Here is a 21,706-nt window from a genome sequence, read left to right as displayed (position 1 = left end):
AACAACAGAGGATAAACCATAGGGAAAAAAACACAAAAGAAAAAAGAAATCACCTAGCACATTAAAAATAACAACAAAGGAAAACTTCTTGTTTCCATGTCTTCGAGTTCATTTTGCTTAGCATCCTCTTTTTTCTTTTTTTGTATTCTTTTTTTTTTTTTTGTCGGTCGTGGGACTTGAACTCTGGGCCTGGGCGCTGTCCCTCAGCTCTTCAGCTCAAGGCGAGCGCTCTACCACTTGAGCTACAGCGCCACTTCCTAGCATCCTCTTATTTGATCTTATGTACCTAGTTATTAAGCTATTCTGCTCATCTGCTAGGATTATCCTAGACATATATATCCTAGACATAGATCTATATTTCTTTGGGTCTGATCTATTTAATACGATTTTTTCCCCAAGTCTTTCCATTTCCTTACAAATGGAGTTGTGTCATTCTTTCTAATGGAAGCATAGAATTCTATTGTATGTATGTATGCATATATATACATATATATCACATTTTTTATTCATTCATCTTCTGAGGGGCATCTGAGTTGGTTCCATATCTTAGCTATGGTAAATAATGCTGTGATAAACAAAGTTGTGCTGGTAGCTTTATTATGGCCTTGTTTGAGGTCATTTGGGTGATTACCCAGAAGTGGGATTGCTGGGTTTTAAGAGAGCTCTAAATAGATTAAAAAAATAAATTACCTATTAGAATGCCTTGTGTTCCTCCATTAAAAATTTTAAATGTGTTTTTCATTAAAGAGTGGTTTCATATTTATAGAGAAGTTGTAATGACTGGAGAAAGTTAGTATATATGGTACAAATGCAATTTTTTGTATAGTCAACATTTATTTTTAAACACATAAAATGAAAAACAACCATCATACATTATCCAAGGGGGCAAAAGGTGAGAAAATATGTAGCTATGCAATGTAGTTGTCATTTTTCTCATTTGGCTCAGGTTTACAGCAGGAAGTTATTATCCCAAGATCAGATTAAACAAAACAAAATAAAGCAAAACAAAACAACAGAAACAGTGAGTGATACATGAGAAAGAGAAGTAGATATGTTAAATGAAGAATTATGAGGATGAATGAATTAACTTCTTTAAAATGACTTCAAAATGAGTGAGGTTCATAAAAATGTGCCTTACCTGCCTAAAGAGAAATGACTATTATCATTTAGCTTGCTAATCTACTTTCTAAAACATGATTTTTCATTACCAGATTATTTACTGGGGAGATGCTTTGGCTTGGTTTCTCATAGGCTTGGATGTTTTCTGAAGACATGAAAGGAATTCTGATTTAAAAAGGTTACACTGAAAAGATTATTTTTTGTACTATTAACATTAGCAAAGAAATCAGATATTGTGCTGGTCTTCGCGGTTTAAATCAACGCATAGTCCCGGTCCCTGAGCTGCTTCTTCTTCTTCTTCTTTTTTTTTTTTTTTTTTTTGCTCAAGTCTTAATATTCTACCACTTGAGCCACAACTTCACTTATGTGTAATTTTTTTGGTGGTTTATTAGAGGAAAGTCTCACACTTTCCTGCCTGGGACAGCTTTGATCCCAGATCTCAGCCTCTCAAGCAACTAGGATTGCTGTGATGAGTCACAAGTACCAAGATAATTTAAAATAATCAACTTGTGTATCCTTTTAAAAAAACATGATCAGGAATGTATTTCCTTAGTACTCAGCTCTGTAGGAAAACCAAATATAAAAATACCTTGACTGAAATATTTTGCTGTTATTCTTATCCTTTCCAGAATATGACTCATAATTATTCATGTGTAGATATATAATTTTAAAATGTAACACTTTGGTTATGATCACTGGTCTTTATCTCTATCCCTCTGCCTTGTCAATAGGTAAAAACAATTCCTGACACAGGTGTCAGTCATGTGAGCTGTTATAATAATTGATTAGATATGGTAGTAGGTGGGCTGCAGGAACAAGAAAAATGAATTCATAATTTATGTCTATGGGCCATTTGCTGAACTGTTCTTAAGTTGATTTGGATTTCTTCTCTTCTGGCACAGGTGTGACTATCCACATTTTACAATGACTAACCTGACAATAAAGATGTTGAAAAATATTCCATTGATCACCAAGCTTAGGAATGACTTAGTATAACTATGAACTAGATGCCTTCTCTGGAGTTTATAGGGGAAGAACCACATGGGTGTTCTGTTATTGATTTACAAAATTATTCTTCTTCCTCTGAAAAATTGCCTGTGCTGAATTGACACCAAATAAATGGACAATTGTGAAAGAAAATTCCATCTGTCCCTAAATCTCGGTGTAACTCTGAGGTTTTAAAGATACTATATCTTCATTGATAAAACATGGTAAAACATGTTTCACAGTATAGGTGGAAATTTCAATGCCATACTCTATAATCACTTCCTGTTGTAACAGACCACATTATGGTATTATTACATTTGAATATTTTGTTGAAAATAGCACCATAAAATGTAAACATAAATTATGCAAATAATTGTTTGAAAGACAATGCTTTTGACTCATCTGCCAACTAGAATCAAGATAAATGTCATTGAACTATTAGGTGAAAGCCCTGAAAGACATCAACCTATACTAATACATATACTGAATATAGAATAAAAATAAATGCATATAAACAAGAATCAACAAAAATAAATTTTCAAAATTATCTATACCATATAACTATTTTCATCTGCACTGCTTACTTAGAGTTTCCCTGCTTTTTATAGCATAACATTATGAGGTTTCCAATGTTAAGGACTAAAAAATGACTATTAGTCATGGACAAACAGAGAATTGGTGGGAAATAGATCTGAGAGGAAGAAACAAAGGCTATCCAGATAAGATGGCTTTCTGCTAAAATTGGTTTTCAAAGAATATCAACTATTTTTGCAACTAAAGGTTGCGAAGGTCACAAGTCGAAGAGTTCACAAAATATGAGACATAACAGACATACACGGAATCAGAAATAAAAAAAAAACCCACACATTTTTGTTGTAAAGCATTGGCTAAGAAATGAAAAAAAAATATTCAGAAAAAACTGGATGAATATATATATATATATATATTTTTTTTTTTTTTGGTCAGTCGTGGAGATTGAACTCTGGGCTTGGGCACTGTCCCTCAGCAATTCAGCTTGAGCTCTACCGCTTGAGCCACAACGCCACTTCTGGTTTTCCAGTGGTCTATTATAAATAAGAGTCTTATGGGTTTCCCTTGCCCAGGCTGGCTTTGAATCACTGTTCTCAGATCTCAGCCTCCTGAGTAGCTAGGAATACAGGCGTGAACCACCTGTGCCCAGCAGGGATGAATAATTTTTAAAAGAATCATTGTTTGGAGGAACATTTTCCCCAACTTCTAACCTAATACTTAGTATGGAATTAATTAATCTCAACAGATTTAATTATTACTTTAAATTAGATTAACATTGCTAATTTCTTTTTAAAATGGAGGGAGAATTTCCATGATCATACTTTGATTTCAAATTTGTCCACAAGGTGATTTTCTTTCATCTTTTTCTTTAAAGATATCTGCAGAAATAAACTCAACCCATTCCCGAAAATATTTAATAATATAAAACAAATTTTATTTTTGCAATATCAGGTTTCATGAATCCACATACTAAAATTTATGGTTAATGTGGACTAAACTTTGAAAACATGCATATAAACAATCTTTCTGAACATTTATAACAGACTGATATTTAGTAAATTAAAAGAAATATTAACTCTGTATGGCCTAGAGTCCTTCTAGTTCTTTCTATGGATGTTACATAGAAAACTTTGGACACAAAGATCAACTAGATCTCTATCCAAATCATGGACCTGTAACTTACAAACTTGATATTACACACATAACATCACTAAGGATCAAATTGTAATTAAAAATAATAAGAATATCAAGATGATAGGAAAGATTAAATGAGATTTTGATATATATGAATTATTAAAATTGGATACTGCAGTTTTCTAAACTAGATTCATGAGCTGGGGAAACATTAGTTAGTAGTCAATACAACTTAAGGCTAAGAAAACACCTAATTTATGAATTGTTCCTATATTCTTATGTTTATGCCAGGTGTTTTAATTGATATGCCTAACCTCAAATCTAAATTATGACATTAAAATATGTGCTACAGTTGACAGCATTTTTCAAATGAGAAAAAACTAGTTTAGAAAGGCAATTGACTCAATATCAAGTTAGCAGGCACTCTGAAACCCTCACTTGGACTAGTTTTCAGGTTGTCATTAACTGCATATAGTCATTCTGTGTAAAAATGGTAATGGAGATTATTCAGGAAAAAGAAGAGAATTCCCAAACTGACAATTGCAGGGGGCAAAAATGAAACCACAAAATAAAATCAAAAGCAAAGCAAATCCAAATACTAGAAACAACATATCCTCTATTAATTTCTGTGAAAGATACTTGTACTTGAAGAGTGAGTCATTTCCCTCTACTACTTCAAGCCTCTGTAGTTGTTTGTACAATTTTGGAAAACAGTATGATTTCCACATGAAATTAACCTGTTACATCACCTCATCCTTTAGATGACTTTTAGGTGGTGAAGAAAAGTTTCTGATCATACTAACATGGAATTTCACTTATTTGATTTGATTTGGAGCTCCATAACATCTTTAATTTTTACTCATCCTATATTATATGATTAAGGCCAATAGAGTATCCTTTTCTTCTTTCACATGCATCATCTCATGCATCCTCACATGTATCACTAACATTTTCATGTATATTTAAACATAAGAACTGATCATCACTGAATGGTTGATGAACTGAAATTTTTATTGCCTCTGTTTTTTATCTAATTAGGAGATGAATTTAAGTTATAATAAAAAGGGCTTCAGTGCTTTCTCCTGACAAGATGTTTTTTCATTATTCAAACATCTATTTTCAAAGATGAGGTGGCAATTTCTTACTTCTAAAACTTTAATTATTGCTATTCTTTTTCATACCACATGAAGTGAATAACAGCCATAATTCATCTATCATAAGTCAAAAATGCCTTAAAAGCTCTTAAATTAATGATCTATTCTTCATTTGACATACTTTCCTTGTAATCATCTTTTATACATGTTCTTTCCAAATTACAAAATATTGTCAAACTTCAGTCAGAATATACTATCACTAGGATAGAAAGATTCATTTTCTGTTAGGTCTGTCTGCAGATATTGTTCGTGTGGAATTCAGAGTGCCTGATTTTTTGATATTGGAAAAATTCACTTTTCTAAACTACATTTTTCTCATCTTTAAGATAGCTACAACTCATTGTTGTAAGTTATCAAGATTAAAAGAAACAAGTCATGTAAATCAGATATTTGGCACATTCCCTAGAATAAAAGAATAATTCAGATTTTAGATATTATTTTAACTAAGTGCATCGAGTGGACAGATTGTCTCTCTATCTCATCGAGCTTTGTTATGAAACCAATTTTAGAAAGGAATAATTCCATTTTATATTTTATATTTCTTTGATTATATTATCTTTCCATTTGATCTATCTATTATCGTCTATCTATTATATGTATGTATTAATCTGTGTAAGCTATATCTACTCTCTATTTTATCCATGTCTTATTGTCACCTCTGAAAACAAATTTAGCATTTTTGTTGGGCTGCAGTAGCATAGAAACTGAGATAGACGAGATCGCCAATTTAAAATAAATTAAAAAAATGAAATAAATGAAGGATCTCAACAGAGTTCAAAAGAAGGGTGCACCAACATGCAACTCCATGGACAGTGACTACACATACAAGCAAATGAAAGCAGCTGACCACGTACCCACACACCTTGGCAGAGGTGCACTCCACACTCGCCGCCCGCCACCAAGACAGATAATCTCCGAGCTGCCTTCCAGCCGATAACCCAAGGAGCACGAAAAGGTCAGAGTGTCACCAACCCCAAAGCTGAATCCAACTCGGTTACCATATTGGGGAATTCCAGGGTCTTCGCATGGCTCAAGGTTATATTCTGTAACAGATGGGGAAGAATCACCCGCAGCGGGGAAAAATAAACAAAAATAGATTAAAAGTTGTATTTTTCAAGGTAGGTCTTCAAACCAGGTACTCTTAAGACCCTGTCATGTATTTTTATATGACTATAAATAAGACAGATGATTTTCTCCTTTTGTGTATTATCTAATAACAGTGAATACTTAATGCATATGAAATTTAATGTACATGAGGGTATGCCACCTCTGAGTAATGAACTGAAAATTTAGCTATTCATCTTTTTTCTTCATCGGAAACCTTTGTATATCATAGAATTATTTTCTTATAATAAGAGATGCATAATTTCTAACTCAAAGTAATGTGTGGAATTAAATCTTTGCAGTGTAAAATACATTTTTGCTTAATAGCTTTCATTTAAACAACATTGGCTATTGTGCGTCTAGTATACATGGTTTCTCAATTAGCCTACACTCTGAAAAACATGTGACTTGTGATGCAAAGTGTAAGTGCAACTGAAATACTAACACACGGGTAATTACTAAACTATATATCTATATAGGAGCTTTCCAGGGCTATGAATGAAAATGTTGAAAATCAATAATTAAACAGTCATTAGGATATGAGGGTCTAGCTGATTAAGCATTATAATTTATATGTAGTCTTGAGAAGAAATAGCTTGACTAAAACTGTATTCAGAAAACATAGTTATTGGGCAAATACAAAAATGTACAACAGGTATTGTTGCCTCAAAATTAGTTAATGCTTCAGTCTTTAAAACATGTATTTACACTTATAGTTAACATTCTCAGTTAAAATTTATTTTTCTCATTTAATACTCATTAATGAATACTTAAATTATCTTGGTAGTAGTTAATAACAAGAGTAACATTTGTATCATTGCACATGTAGATATGTGTTTGCATGTATATAGGGTATATATATGAATAAGTATACATAACATAATTAAAGTATTTTAGGAAATGCCAATTCTGGAGATGAAAATTGCTCAGCTAAGAACTCTAGCACCAGTAGACTATTACCCAGTATTTCCCAGTTATCTGGGAGCCCATCTCGATTCTTTTGTTTTTTAAAGCATGGGGCTTGAACTCTGGTCTTGGGCACTGTCCCTAAGCAATTCAGCTCAAAGCAAGTGCTCTACCATTTGAGCCACAGCGCCACTTTCGGTTTTCTGTTGGTTAACTGGAGATAAGAGTCTCACAGACTTTCCTGCCCGGGCTGGCTTTGAACTGCCATCCTCAGATCTCAGCCCCTTGCGTAGCTAGGATTACAGGCGTGAGCCACCAGCACCCAGCTCAATTTTTAGCTACATATTTTCTAGCTTGTCTTCATCTTTTCTGTCAGCTGTTCCCCTTTCTTGAGAAAGAAGACAAATTATGAATGTCTTTCCAGTTTTTGGTAAAATGTAAGTCAATTCATTTACAAAATTTTTATACATGTTATAACTTTCCCCCTCTTAATGAGAATAATACAGTTTTGGCACAGAGCCATAGTATGATCAGGATTTCAAGTAATATTATTGTTCACATGTGAGTTTGTTCTATAAGAAAATTTATTTATGCTTCCTTTGTTTCTAGATCATCTCATTCCTTCAAAATAAATGCATTTTATTCTTGGCCTGTATCACTATCTTATAATAGACACACAAATCTTGAATATTGCTGCTTTAGTTCACATTTTATGTTGACTCTAATTGAAACTTAAAATAAATAAGTATATCAAATTCAATTCACATTCACTAGGAATTTTAGCTGGTTTGCCATCTGTTTGAATTCCACAAAAGTTGAACTTAAGGGATTGGTAATAAATATACTTACAGTGCACTGTTTGTCAATTTATTCTTTAATTTATATTTCAATGTTCTGCTAATATATTCCTAGAGATACTTATTTAAAACTTCTTAACAGTGCTTCACTTTCTTTGTTTTTTTCACTTGGAATTTTTTCATCTTTGATGAAATCGTTCTCTTGGTCATATGTTTTGTAACTGTGTAGAAACTTAACTTTATACATTAACAGAGGAGGTATTTTTGTTTCTTTCTTTCCTTACCAGAGAATGTAATATTGAATCCTTCATATGATATCGAAAAGTCTGAAATGAAGCGCAATTGAGCTCGGAAGTTGCCGTAGAGACCAGCATTGATGGTTGAAGGAAGTTCTGAACCAGTCAAGCGTGCTAGTGGTTGGGTAAAACTCCCATTCTCTGTGATCAGTAAGTAGTCATGATGATCCTCCAGGTGAAAAGTGTGGAAGTTGAACTGCACACCTGTAAGTAAGTAGGGGAAAATTACACTTTAAAGTACAACAGAAAGCCTGGCGCCGATGGCTCCTAAGCTACTCAAGAGGCTGAGATTTGAGGATCGCGGTTCAAAGCCAGCCCGGGCAAGAAAGTCCATGAGACTCTCATCTCCAATAAGCCACTATAAAACCGGAAGTGGTGCTGTGGCTCATGAAGTAGAGCACACACCTTGAGCTGAAGAGCTGAGGGACAGCGCTCAGGCCCAGAGTTCAAGCCCCACAATGGACAATCAATCAATCAATCAATCAACAAATGTACAACAGAAAACCACAAAAAATTACTATCAGACTAAAACCACTATGCTCCTTATAATTACTTCCCCAAATATGAATTCACTGCTATAAAATATCCCAAATCCATAATAAAAGTATATATTCATTATGTTTTCCTTCTGCTTAATTTTGACATATGTAATAAAGTAAAATTTTGGAGTCTTTCAATGTAAGACATAAGATAAATGCTGTACAAGTATTAATTGAAGATTTCAAGAAAGTATGCATGCTCTATTCATATTGGAATGGCACTTCCCAGTGACCATCTTACTTGCCTATTCCATTTCTTTCTCTAGTCCTCTCAAATATCTCACAAATAGTTCCTTAATAAGTTCATACAAATCTTCCAAAATGAGGTTTAGTCTATTCTACAAAAGGAATACAAAGCAGGCATAGAGAGGTTCTATTTGTTGAATGATTATTTATTTATTTTTCACACATTTCCACCTGTGCATATAATATGCTAATATATACACATATACGTGTCCAACTCATTGATTTTTCCAGACATATATTTGCAAATAGCACTTAAGTCAGGATACATATTGTACAAATCCCACAACTACTTTTGTGGAACTTTTGTGACACTTTGCATGCCAGAGTTAATCACTCATTCAATTTCTAAAAGGATAAACTAATTTTCCTGATTAATATAAATGTTTTCTTTAGATGATGGCATCAGGTAATGTAAATTCTTTGGTGTATTCTCAATAGTGACTATGTGAGGTTCACCTGTATTACTTCATTCAATTGTGATTTGTTTCTCTTTACTATTATTAAAATATTCTTGCATTTTGCAGTGTAATACTCTTAAGTTAACTGTTCAGATGTTAAAGGTCATTTAGATGGTTGGGATTTTTATCATGCATGTGGATAGTGGCTGTGGACATTTCTGTATTTTTTGATGAATATGTGTTCTTATTTCTGTCAGATTAATATCAAGAGTAATTATTAAGAGTATTAATATATTATCTTTATTAAAATGACTATGATGATTTACAGCAAATATGGATATTGCACATCTTTACTGTATTTGGAAATGTGCAGCTTCTCCACTTGTTCCACTCTGGAGAATATTTGGCAGTCTCCTTGTGTTCTAGTGTTAGCTTTAAATGACACTATCTATAAACCACAACAAAAACTAATGATGTCATACATACACATACACCCACAACCAACCACACACAGTATATATGTGACCATATAAAATAAAGAATGGATTTCACATCCATCCTTCACTTGAAGCAGATGTATCTATCTATCTATCTATCTATCTACCTATTAATATATACACATTTATAGATTTTATACAGATATAGATATACAAATATAGATATATTTAGAAATAGATATTTATCTTGAGTTAAAAAAATAGCTAGTGTCAGTCAAATTCCAGCATACCACAAACAGTGTTACTTATTTGTTTATACATCAGTTCTATGTGATAGAAATTCTTGGAATACCCATTGATTTAGTTAAATAAAATTTTGAACTGATAATACCATTCAGTGGTATAAAAATGTGTGTATAACATGTGCAAAATCTAGATGGGACAAAGAGCATGAGAGGGAGAAAATTAATATATTATGAGCCAGAACAAAGAAAATTATATCACAATTAACTACAAGATAAAGGGATCAGTGGGAAAGATTTAAGTGAATATTGTATTACTTTTCACACTCCCCGGCATATGCAAAAATGCCAAAGCACTTCTAGAGTATACCTGGAAATGGATTCTATGTTTCAAATGGTCATTATATAAAAGTCAAATGCAAAGGCCATATTAGCATGGCAACACGAGTTTTAGCAACCAAATTAGCTATTCTCTGTCTTTACCAAATAATGCAAAGAGGAAAGTTCAGAAACATCAGCATCCTCCATCCTCCCCCCATAGCATAAAGTTAGGAAAAATAACTAATGGGAGAGTACATGGAGAAATGGTGAGGAAAACATCAATGTAGATACATTTGTAGTTTTAATAAAAATGTCTTAATCTGGATAATAAATTAGTGAAAAAATTTGAATGTCTGCTAACCAATAACAGTAAAGCCACAGCCAAGTAGTACTTAGTTTTCCTAGCTTTGCTTTATTGATAAAATGTTCTTCTAGAGGGGTTCTCTTAATTTTAAGTGAGATAACAGAACAGAGTAAGAGCTCAGCAATTGCTATTTGTTTGTTTATTAATATTTATCCTCCATCATCAAGGATAATGTATTTATTGTCATCAGGTCCTGACTAGTCAATTTAAAAATAAAATCATCTCTTTAACCAAATGTTGAATAATCTCTACAATCTCCTTTGACTACTGTAGAAAAATATAAGAGCTTCAAAGGTAGATGAAGGTCAGTTAATCTAGCTCCCCTAATGGCATCAAGAACCTACTATATTATGTCATGTAGATTTAGAAAACTGTAAGTGACCACTGGCTACCTATATAGCTTATTGAGGAAACAGGTATACAACCCCAAATTTCAACTATTCTAGGTGCTATATAATTGGTTACTATGAGTCAAAATAGGAGCTTAGAAATAGATGAAGCTAGTTTATCAAAAAAGTCTGTAGAAGGCAATGGCCATCAAGAGAGAAATCTGTGGAGAAGCCAATGTGCTTTGAACATTTCAGAAACTGGACAGACTAACACACTCCTAGTCAAACAGCATAGTAAGCAAATGCCAATATCTCCACATCCTAGTGTCTTCTCATCAGGTAGACTTGTCTAGAGGCTGTACTATATGATTTTTTTTGTTTCTTTGTTTCCTTTGTATGTTCTTCCCCCATGGTATATAACCCCTATTTTCACTGTATTTGATTTCGATGCCCTGCATCTTGTATATACGTTTTTCTAATTTGGGGAGGGGAAGGGAAATAACAAATGTTGAAATAAGGACACAGGGTGACTCATTGTAACAATGAGATGTATAAGGCACTATGATGAAAACAAATTTATAGCTTCAGGGGTTGGGTGGAGGAAGGAGGAGAGGAGGTAGAGAGAGAAGGGATGGTAGGGGAAGAACAAAGAAGGGGGTAACAATGCTAGATAGGAAGTATTATCATTATCTTATTCATGTAACCCCTCTGTACAGTATCTTTAATATGCATATGTACATACACATACAAATATATAATATGTATATGTATGTGTATATATATTGTATACACACATACATATATATATATATATATATTATTACAAAAAAAGAATATGTAGGCCAGGTGCCAGAGGCATATGCCTGTAATTAATCCTAGCTACCAAGGAGGCTGAAATATGAAGATGGCAGTTCAAAGCCAGCCCTGGCAAGTAAGTCCATGTGACTCTTTACCCAATTAACCACCCATGAAAGGTGGAAGTGGAGCTGTGGTTGTAGTGAAAGAGCCCTAGCCTTGAGGAGTTAAAGCTCAGGGACAGTGATCAGGCAAATACAAGACCCAAGACCGGCACCAAAAATAAATATAAATAAATAAATAAATATTTTCTTAAAGAACATTGATGTTACCCATACATTTGCAAAGGTGTGAAACAGCACTTATAGCTATGTTTAGGGGGGAAAACCCCCCAAAAACAAAAAAAAACTACCAATGAGAATCTATTGATGAGTATTCCAATTAATAATCTGATAGTGTTAGACTATGCTTCATGTTAGAGCAAGTCCACATTTAAGGGCCTAAATTTTTTTAATGTAGTTTATTCCTCATCCCCTAAGGTTTCCATTAGGAGTAGGAGACCCAGAGAATTAACATCTTTGTTTCTGTAATGAATTTTAGGAAAACTTCATCCCAAAGAAGGAGTAATAGAGGCTAAATGATATTTTCATTAATGGGATTTTCAAATCATTTAAAAATTGTATGGGCTTAAACACTTTGAGTTTGTGTTGTTTCAAAGAGATTACTGATGGTACATTTGACAGTTTATTTTTAAGTATTTACATATCACATCTATCTAACTAGATTTTATAAATCCCTAAATTGCTCAGGGTTATGTATTAGATATTCTGACTATCTAATGTAAATATGAATAGGAACTTTTGTTTTTGGTAAGTCGTGGGGCTTGAACTCTGGGCCTGGGCATTGTCCCTCAGATCTTCAGCTCAAGGTGAGTATTCTATCACTTGAGCTACAGCGCCACTTCCGGTTTTCTGGTGGTTTATTGGACATAGGAGTCTTATGGTCTTTCCTGCCTGGTCTGGCTTTGAACCGCGATCCTCAGATCTCAGCCTCCTGAGTAGTTAGGATTACAGGTGTGAGCCACTAGCAGCCGGCTGAATGGTATTTTAATATGATTTCAAAGGAACTCTGAGTCAATATGGTGAAATAAAATTCAACAAGAATAAAGACAAGATTGAATGAAGATAAAAATAATCAATTGCATATGATATAGAATCCGGGGCAACACAATTAACTATCATTTAAAATCTTAATAATCTTAAAAAGAAAATGATTTAGATGACTACAAGTGGATGAAAGTAAGTTTAGGCTTCATTCACGAAATAATTTGTAGAATTAATTAGGAAACTACAATCTTAGAGAGAAAAGTATATCCCTAGATATTATCAAGTTAGATCATACTTAAAATGATTAAAATAGTAATGTTTCTTTTTATGGTTTTTAGTCCACCTAGGAATTGACTGTATCAAGCTAGGTCATTATTTTTCCAGAAACCTGGATAAAAAAAAATGAAGTTCCTGGTAAAAGGTTAGACACTATTATGCCAACAATTTCTTTTCTAACCTTAAGAGATTATCCTTCATATAACTTTGGTTAGTCTGTGGAATAGTACTTCAAATATACTTTGTTACCTCTTTAAGGAAAACCATTTAAATTTGCATGTCTTGACCTAAACATAGAGATTTAATTAGCACAGACTGTGAGGATGTGAAACCTTACATGTTAATTAAACTTGTATTTACATAGCAACTAGTATGTAGCTTTCATTTTCTTATGCAATATGAGGAAGCTTATATTAATTCCAGTAATCCACTGCACACTGCAATAATAAGATACTTTGGTTAACTTCCAGCAAATACGTGTTGTGAACAACAAAAATCACAATTGTTTACAAAGAAGTCCACCTCATTGTGATTGTGCAGCACCAGAGCTCTTATTTTACAAATACTTTTCTTTAGTAACATTTAACACCAAGTAGAAGTCCCTATATAGTACCTATTCCCTTTAATACCATAAATCATGATTTTATCAAAGGTAAATTTTGTGTGATAATGAGATCCATTTACACTTGAAAAGTAAGCTTTCATTTTTAAAATTTTGCTAGGTGTTTGTTTTGACTATATTTCTACAGTAAAATCAGAATGTATGCCATAATAGTAAAAGTCAATAAGAATATTACAGCTAATCTGAAAGTGAAACTTGTTTCAAAAGCAGATTTTATAAACAAATAAATTATGTTTAAAAAATAACCTATGGATATTTCCAGGTAACAAAGGCTAAATCATTTTTATTCTAATACAATATGACATTCATTGTTCACACTGTTGTTGTTTTGATCAATTCATGAATGAATCATTTTAGTTCAGCACAATCTTTTATGAATTTGTTTGTAAAAGGACACTTATTAATACCTACTCAGTGCACAATGTAATTTTATAAAACATTGTGCTTGGGAAATATTTTCAGTTCTGTGCTAAAAAATCATTGAGGCACAATAATGTATGTGGCTACAAATTTATATGGGAAACATAATAAAAATTATAAAATTATAAACTATAAAATCCACTATTTGCATTGCATTTAAATTATTATATTGGCCTTTGTCTTCTAAAGTTAGCCTAATACCATGCTGGATGTACGGTATGAAAATTCCAAGTAATATTGGTATATTACATCAAATCAAATGAATATCTAATGTGCCTTTCTGATTTTAAAAAGTGAGCACAGTATAATTTTAGAGAAGAGTGAATATCCTCTATTTACTCAAATTAAATTTTGTTTTAGCACATGATAGTACCGATCTGTTTTTAGTCATGAAAAATCATGTTGTCAAGTACAACGAAATAGAAAAATTAAGCCCAGTGAAAATTCAAAAGATATCCCAATTATTATTGCTTAAGGAAAATTACCTTTTCCATGGGTTACATCAACAGTCCATGTACAATTCAGAGAATTTGGATAAAATTCTGGGTAACCAGGTGATAAGATTGTTCCACTGGGCCCTCTAACATCTCCTCCACATAATGCTGAAAATACAAATAAATACAATACCATCAGTCACAGTTAGGGAGGCAGAGGCTGAACAAATCCCTTATCTGCTTTCTTGAACCAGGATGAGTCCCATTATCTTTGCCTTAGCAACTTCCTGGTAATAATAGGAGCATGTAAATACCTTCCAATACTAGAAAATCATCTCATCCATTGCAGCAGTACAGAAGAAAAATGCATTTTATAGTCTCTGAGAATTAGTATCAATCCCAAGAGAACATAGCACAACTTTCCACATTTGAATTTGAAGTACACACTTACACTTTACTAATTATAAGCAACATTTGCATAAATCGGTGGTAAATTAAACATGAGTAATTAATTGTTTGGAAGCCTCTCTTATTAAAAAGTAAGAAATGAACTGTTAATTATGTAAAACTCTTTCTTATAGACTCCTGAAGGGATATGCATCATTCTACATGGGATTTCTTTGAAAACGCTGGAGTTATGAAAACATGAAACTTTTCAAGGGTGAGGGATTTGTAAGTAAATAGTTCAAAGACAGAACAATAAATAAATGTCTATGAATTGAGATCAAAGGAATGTAATGATGGGATTGGAACAGTTTGGGAAGGAGAATAATGGAAGAAATGATGACATTGATCAAGATACATTGTACACATAAATTGACATTTTTAGTTGAAATTTCCTTGTACAACAATTTATAGATAACAAATTTATCTAAATGAAATAAATTAACCACTAATTTAATAATTATTTATTTGAGAACATGGATTATATCATGGATACCAGTGCTTCTGCTTTGCCAAATGTATCAGTTATGAATTGGAAGAGACAAAGGTTTTGCCTTGTCATGATTTGTATTTGAAGAGGGTTAAAGAAGTATGGATTCTTAATCTGTACTACTTAGAAATATGCATAGAGATGATTAATGAGAATTGTGAATCCAATACACATTTTTTTCTACTTGAAAAACTTGCCCAACTTTAATGAAATAGAAAAGTTGAAGTTAGCTTATTCCTTTCATGTTTCTTTTCTAGCTATCAGTGTTAAATATAAGATATAAAGCAATATGGATGGCTATAGTCCTAGCTTTTCAGACTAGAAATACTAGGTCTGTACTTTTGAGGAGTGTTCAAGCCTGTAGGCTCAGATTTATGATTTTAAGCAAAATTTAAAATCATTCTTAGAATAACAGATAGGTTTTATACCATCCACAGTCTTTTGGAGCTGCCTATCAGGATGTCTTCATATAACAAAATAACTTCTCTGAAACATATTCATTATCAAAGTTTCACAAATACATTCTAGTTTGATAAACTAGCTTCTTCTTTAGTATTCCATACTGCCATTGTTCATTATTCTTACTGAATTCATCAACTTCTTATAAATATTTTAGAAAGCTCTATTGTCATTTTGGTGTCTTCTAAATGTAAAAGCTAGATATACCATTTCTGTTAGATATTACATCTTGCTGCTAATGCTGATGCTGTTAGAACTATGTTTATTTTTCTTGTAATTCACTTTGTCTTGAAACCATGAATTTGTTTCTTAGACAATGTACACATATATGTCTATGTGTTCCAAATACCTAATAATTCATTTTGCCCCTCCCCCAATTTTCAGACTAAAAGTATAAAACCTTGACAATACAACATAATACATAATACATAAGAATGCTACTTTATCAAACTGTAAAACTTTGAGAGAAATATACCCCAGACAGTTAAAATACCCTCAGTGAACAGAAACAAACAAAAAAACAGAGGAAAATTAAGATTCAGTACAAATGTAAAAGTAATTATAATAGGCTGGTCATCAGTCGCTCATGCCTGAGAAATCCTAGCAACTCAGGAGGCTGAGATCTGAGGATCTCTGTTCAAAACCATCCTGGGCAGGAAAGTCCTTGAGACTCTTATCTCCAATTAACCAACAGAAAACTGGAAGTGGTACTGTGGATCAAGTGGTACAGCACTAGCCTTGAGCTGAAGAGCTAAAGGACAGTGCCCAGGCCTAGAGTTCATGAGACATGACCAAAAAAAAAGAAATAAATAAAATAATTTAAAAAAGAGCTGCACATTTGTGGTAGCTAGAATGTACCTATAAATCTACAAGTAAACACACTGGATGGCAAGCAAGAGGTTACAAATGAATTAACTGAAGTGTAATAGGCACAATGGAGAGCATAAATAGTATTATTATTTAAAAAGATTAAGTCAAAGCCCCACAAAATACCAAGAAATAGGTACTTGAAAAAGTGGAGGGTGAGGCAAAGGAAAGGTGGGTAGAAGAATGAAGGGGAAGGGAAAGAATGCAGGCAAGAATTTTCATTATATACCAAACAGCTGAGAAATATAAAGGAAGAGGCTGTTTAAGAGGTATGAAGATGTTGAAATAATGACACAGATCAAGATGCATTGTAAATATAAACTGTTTTATTAATTGCAAAAAATTCAATAAATACCTTCAAATTAAGATAAATAAGGGAAGGGGACTGGGAGGGGTGGGTGAGAATGTCGAAAGGTTGACACCGATCAACACACATGGTATTCATAAACTTGAAACAACTGCTTAAAGATAATAAAATTATTGAAGTAAGACTACACATTCATAAAGATACGGTGCACTCATAAAATGACATGTTGAGTTGACATTCCTTTGTAGAATTTCTTAGATACATTTTAAATTAATTATTTTTAAGACTACCAAAAAAGGTGATGAATTCTTAAGACTATGCCACATTGAAACCACAGTATGAATACGTATGTGTGTGTGTGTATGTGTGCGTGTGTATGTGTGTGTGTGTGTGTGTGTGTGTGTGTGTGTGTGTGTGTAGAGGAGAAAAGATTACACATGGGTGTTGTGTGTGTTTATGTATACAAGTGTATATGTAAAGAGAGTAGGACACACACAAACCCTGTGTAGGGCAGGTATGGAAGGGAGAGTATGCAACATAGGAACCTTGTTAGTGTATCTGCATGTATTTGTGTCTGTGAAGAAAGAAAAGAGTATATCACACAGGGAGAGTATGTCACACTAGTCTTTTTATTTTTTTAATGTGTGAGGGTATATAGAGAAAAGTATGCAACATTCATACTGTATATGTGTGAGTAAAAAAATAGGGGAGAGTATGGCCCATTGGTACTGTGTATGTGTGTGTGTGTACGAGGCTTGGGCAAACAGATTTAATGTACATCAGTGTTCTCCTGCTACTTTTAAGATGACCTGTTTTCCATATTATCTACCATTTCTCTGAAAATTTGTTTGTATGAGTTGCACCTAACTACCTGCTTAGAAAGTGGTGAGTTAAAGGAAGTTAAATACTTTATACACTAAAATATAAACACTTAAAAAATCTAAGAATATTGCTTAATAGGTACTATATTAATAAGGACTATGTCACATTGTTGTTTTTAATAACTAATTACAAAAATACAGTGTTCATTATTATGGTACACCAGAAATTTCTTCTGTTTGAAAATAATTGGAATTGTGTGAATATCTTGAAGAATATTGATTTAGAGATAGGGATCAGTAGGGGGATATGAGTTTCTTTTTTTGAGCAATCAGATTAACAGTATGACAATATAGGAATTTTATGTCTGTTAAAACACAAGGGTGTAATTACCACTAGTCATTAATATTTATCAACAACAATAACAAACACATTAAGCATACAATATGACTGACACTGTTTTGCAGATTTTGTTTTTATTATCTCCATGAGCTATCCGTGCAACCTTAAAAAAGTAATATTTTTATTCATAATACACTAAATAAAAAGGGAAAAACCGAAGCAAATTCAGTATGTGAACTTAAGCAGACTCTTAAATCAACTACTAACTTTCCCCCCAGATTCGAAATTATGTTTTTCATTAAAATAATTACCAAGTTATGAAGTCTTTCTTTTACGTTTGATTTAAAGAAATACCTCCCAAATAATATATCTTCATAGTGTAATGCAGGAGCCGAGCACAGTGCTACTTCAGTCCTGTAGTTCCAATTGCTCAGAAATCTAATGGAGGCTGATCACTTGGGCCCAGGATTTCAACACAAGTCAAAGAAATGTAACAAGATTCATCTTACAAAATAAAAATCCTCAAAGGTGTTCTTTATTTTTCTACTGATTTCTTCAATCCATTCATCTCCAAATCATTGTCTTTCTAAGCACCAAACACCCAACTTGTCAGTATTCTTATCGATGTACCTTAATTGATCTGTCTCTTCCAAGTTCTCCACTTGCCAATCACTTTGTCATTGAAATAATTTTCACTCAACCCCAAAGCTTCATCATTCTCATCAACATAATGAAATCCTTCTTATTTCTAAATGAGATTATTTTACATTGCAAATGTTTTGAATGACATTTACTCTATATGGTTATCATCTTGAACAATTACAAGTGCTTGACTAACGTGCATTGATAAAATGAACTGTGACAAATCCTAATGCTAAATAGGAAGCTTGTGTTAAGTTGGATTAATTTTATCAGTGCTTAATTCATACCTGAATATTTCTCTCATACTGATGATATTTGATTCTCTTAAATTCATCAGTCCTTTTAGGATGATAAGAATGTGTAAGAGTAAATTAATATCTTATTAGCCTCAGCCATAGCTGGCATAAATTCTTAAGGTAAATTTAATTGTTTAAATTTTACATGTGATATTTTGCTTAATATCTTATATATAATAAAATTCAAACATATTGAAAAATATAAAGAAATACAAGAAATTTATGAAAATGTTTGTATACCCAAAATTTGGCCACAATTTATTATTCATACTGAGATCAATATCCTATCCCCAGTCATAGAGAACTGTTGATTTTAGGTCAAGGAGAAAATATCAAGATGTTGCTTTGTGGTAAGCTCAAATATTTAACAGAAAGTCATTGTCTAGTTACACACTGTATGATATGAGAATAAAAGCCAAATTAAGATGGTCGAAAAAGCATGACACAAACTTTCCAAAAATAATGGTTAGAGCTACAAGAAAACCAGGAATTATTTTTTCTTTTTTAAAAAGTATTATCTTTAAGTCATTGTACAAGGAGAGGATCAAGGAGAGAGGGAGAGGGGGGTAGAAGAATGAACATGGGAAATAAGTAAAATGCAGGCAAGAAGGCATTTTATATGCCATAAAACCAAAAAATAAGGGAAGGTGAGTTCGTTTCAAAGGGAAGTGAAGATAATGAAGTGTGATCTGGATATACTGTATGCATAAATTGCTTTTTTAAATGGCAAAGAAATTCAATATATAACCAAAATTTAAGGAAGAGAGGGAAGGGATGAGATGAGAGGTGTAGATCAGAATTTAAAAGGGGGTAACCTTGATTGAGAGGCATTGTATTTACAAATGGATCTGCTGGATCAAAAGTCCTTTGTGCAACTACTTAAAGAAATAAAAGTATAATAATAAAAGGAGGTTTTTTGATGGACAATGGTAGCTCTTGCCTGTAATCCTAGCTACTCAGGAGGCTGAGATCTGAGGATAGTGGCTCAAAGCCAGCTCGGACAATTGACCACCAGAAAACTGGAAGTGGCACTGTGGCTCAAAAGGTAGAGCACTAACCATGAGCTGAAGAGCTGAGGAACAGTGTCCAGGCCCAGAGTTCAAGCCCCATAACCGCCAAAAAAAAAGAGGTTTCAATTCAACTCTTCAGTTTCTGAGTACAATGCATCTTGATCAACCAGGAATTTCAAAATCACCATACACAGGTGGCTAAAATAACAGAATTGTAAGTATACAGCTAGCCTTGGCTATAGGGGAGACTCTGCCTATTTCCAAGAACCAAAAAATAACAAAAGTATCTAAATAAACAAGAAAAGAAAATTAAAAGTATGTATGATAGAGATTGAACTAGTCCACCTGGAATCCACCTGGCTAGCAATCACACATTTCATGATTAGTAAGTAAGATTTTCATCTCCAATCATGAAAAACCATTAAGTATATTTGATTGGCAATTATTTTTTGTGTTTATTTTTTTTTTTGTTTTGGTTGGTCATGGGGCTTGAACTCTGGGCTTGGGCACTGTCCCTCAGCTCCTCAGCTCAAGGTTAGTTCTCTACCACTTGAGCCACAGTACCACTTCTGGTTTTCTAGTGATTTATTGGAGATAAGAGTCTCATGGACTTTCCTGCCTGGGCTGGCTTCGAACCGCAATCCTCAAATCTCAGCCTTCTGAGTAGCTAGGATTACAGGCATGAGCCACGGGTGCCTGGCACTGATTGGCAATTATAATGAGTAAAAATTTTATTCGAATTTGGCTTAAAAGTGTGAAAAATTGAATTTAAGATTGGTGTTATATCCAGTGGCAAGAGATAAGGGCCAGTGCTCTTTATGAAAAATAAAACCTCATTGATTAGCCTCTAACATTAGTAAAATTTTATTATGTCTGTAGCATTCAATATTAGTTATTATTATTATTATTATGTTCTATCAGTGCTTGGGCCTAAACTAAAGCATGGGTGCTTTCTCTGAGTCTTTTTGCTCATGTCTACTGCTCTATCACTTACCCATAGCTCCACTTCTAGCCTTCTGATGGTTGATTGATGCTATGAGTCTCATGGAATTTCCTTCTATGTCTGTCTTTCAACTGTGAGTTTCAGATCTCAACTTCTTGACTAGCTAGGATTAAAGATATGAGCCGCCAGTGCCCGGCCTTCCTGATTATTCTAATATCATAGCCTTTACATCTTTTATTTCTTGGCGAACTTTCTTTTTTCATATTAACCATGTTCTTTATTAGGAAATGAAACATTTTGTGCCTTTATAATGCTCTCATTTATTTTGAGGAGGGTGGAGGGAACTTTGACCTGGATAAATCAAATTGGTTATGTTGGTAACCATTCAGGTTTGGAGCAGTCAGATATCTTTCTGGAATTTTTCTAATTGTAAAAAGAATCTGTTTTTTTATTTTAATTTTCAACATAAAATTATGTGTTCCTGAGAGTATAATCTCTACTGTATTTCTTCACTGGAAAAAGGCAAATTG

General features: G+C 33.1%; 1 protein-coding gene across 4 annotated transcripts in view; it reads right to left on the bottom strand.

The window, feature by feature from the left end:
* Nucleotides 1–21,706, bottom strand: part of Csmd3 (CUB and Sushi multiple domains 3) — a 926,836-nt gene that overhangs the window by 300,458 nt on the left and 604,672 nt on the right. For all 4 annotated transcript variants that reach the window (XM_042673149.1, XM_042673151.1, XM_042673150.1 and 1 more), the window contains 3 exons: nucleotides 14,609–14,725; nucleotides 8,017–8,232; nucleotides 5,780–5,968 (listed from right to left, as the gene is read on the bottom strand). In XM_042673149.1, coding sequence (XP_042529083.1) covers nucleotides 5,780–5,968; nucleotides 8,017–8,232; nucleotides 14,609–14,725 — 522 coding nt within the window. The remainder of the gene's footprint in view (nucleotides 1–5,779; nucleotides 5,969–8,016; nucleotides 8,233–14,608; nucleotides 14,726–21,706) is intronic.

The sequence above is a fragment of the Dipodomys spectabilis genome, unplaced genomic scaffold (genome assembly GCF_019054845.1).
Source record: "Dipodomys spectabilis isolate Male_0828 unplaced genomic scaffold, ASM1905484v1 ptg000783l, whole genome shotgun sequence".
NCBI lineage: Eukaryota > Metazoa > Chordata > Mammalia > Rodentia > Heteromyidae > Dipodomys > Dipodomys spectabilis.
Note: the sequence above shows the minus strand (reverse complement) of the source record. Positions and strands in the feature narration are given on the sequence as shown.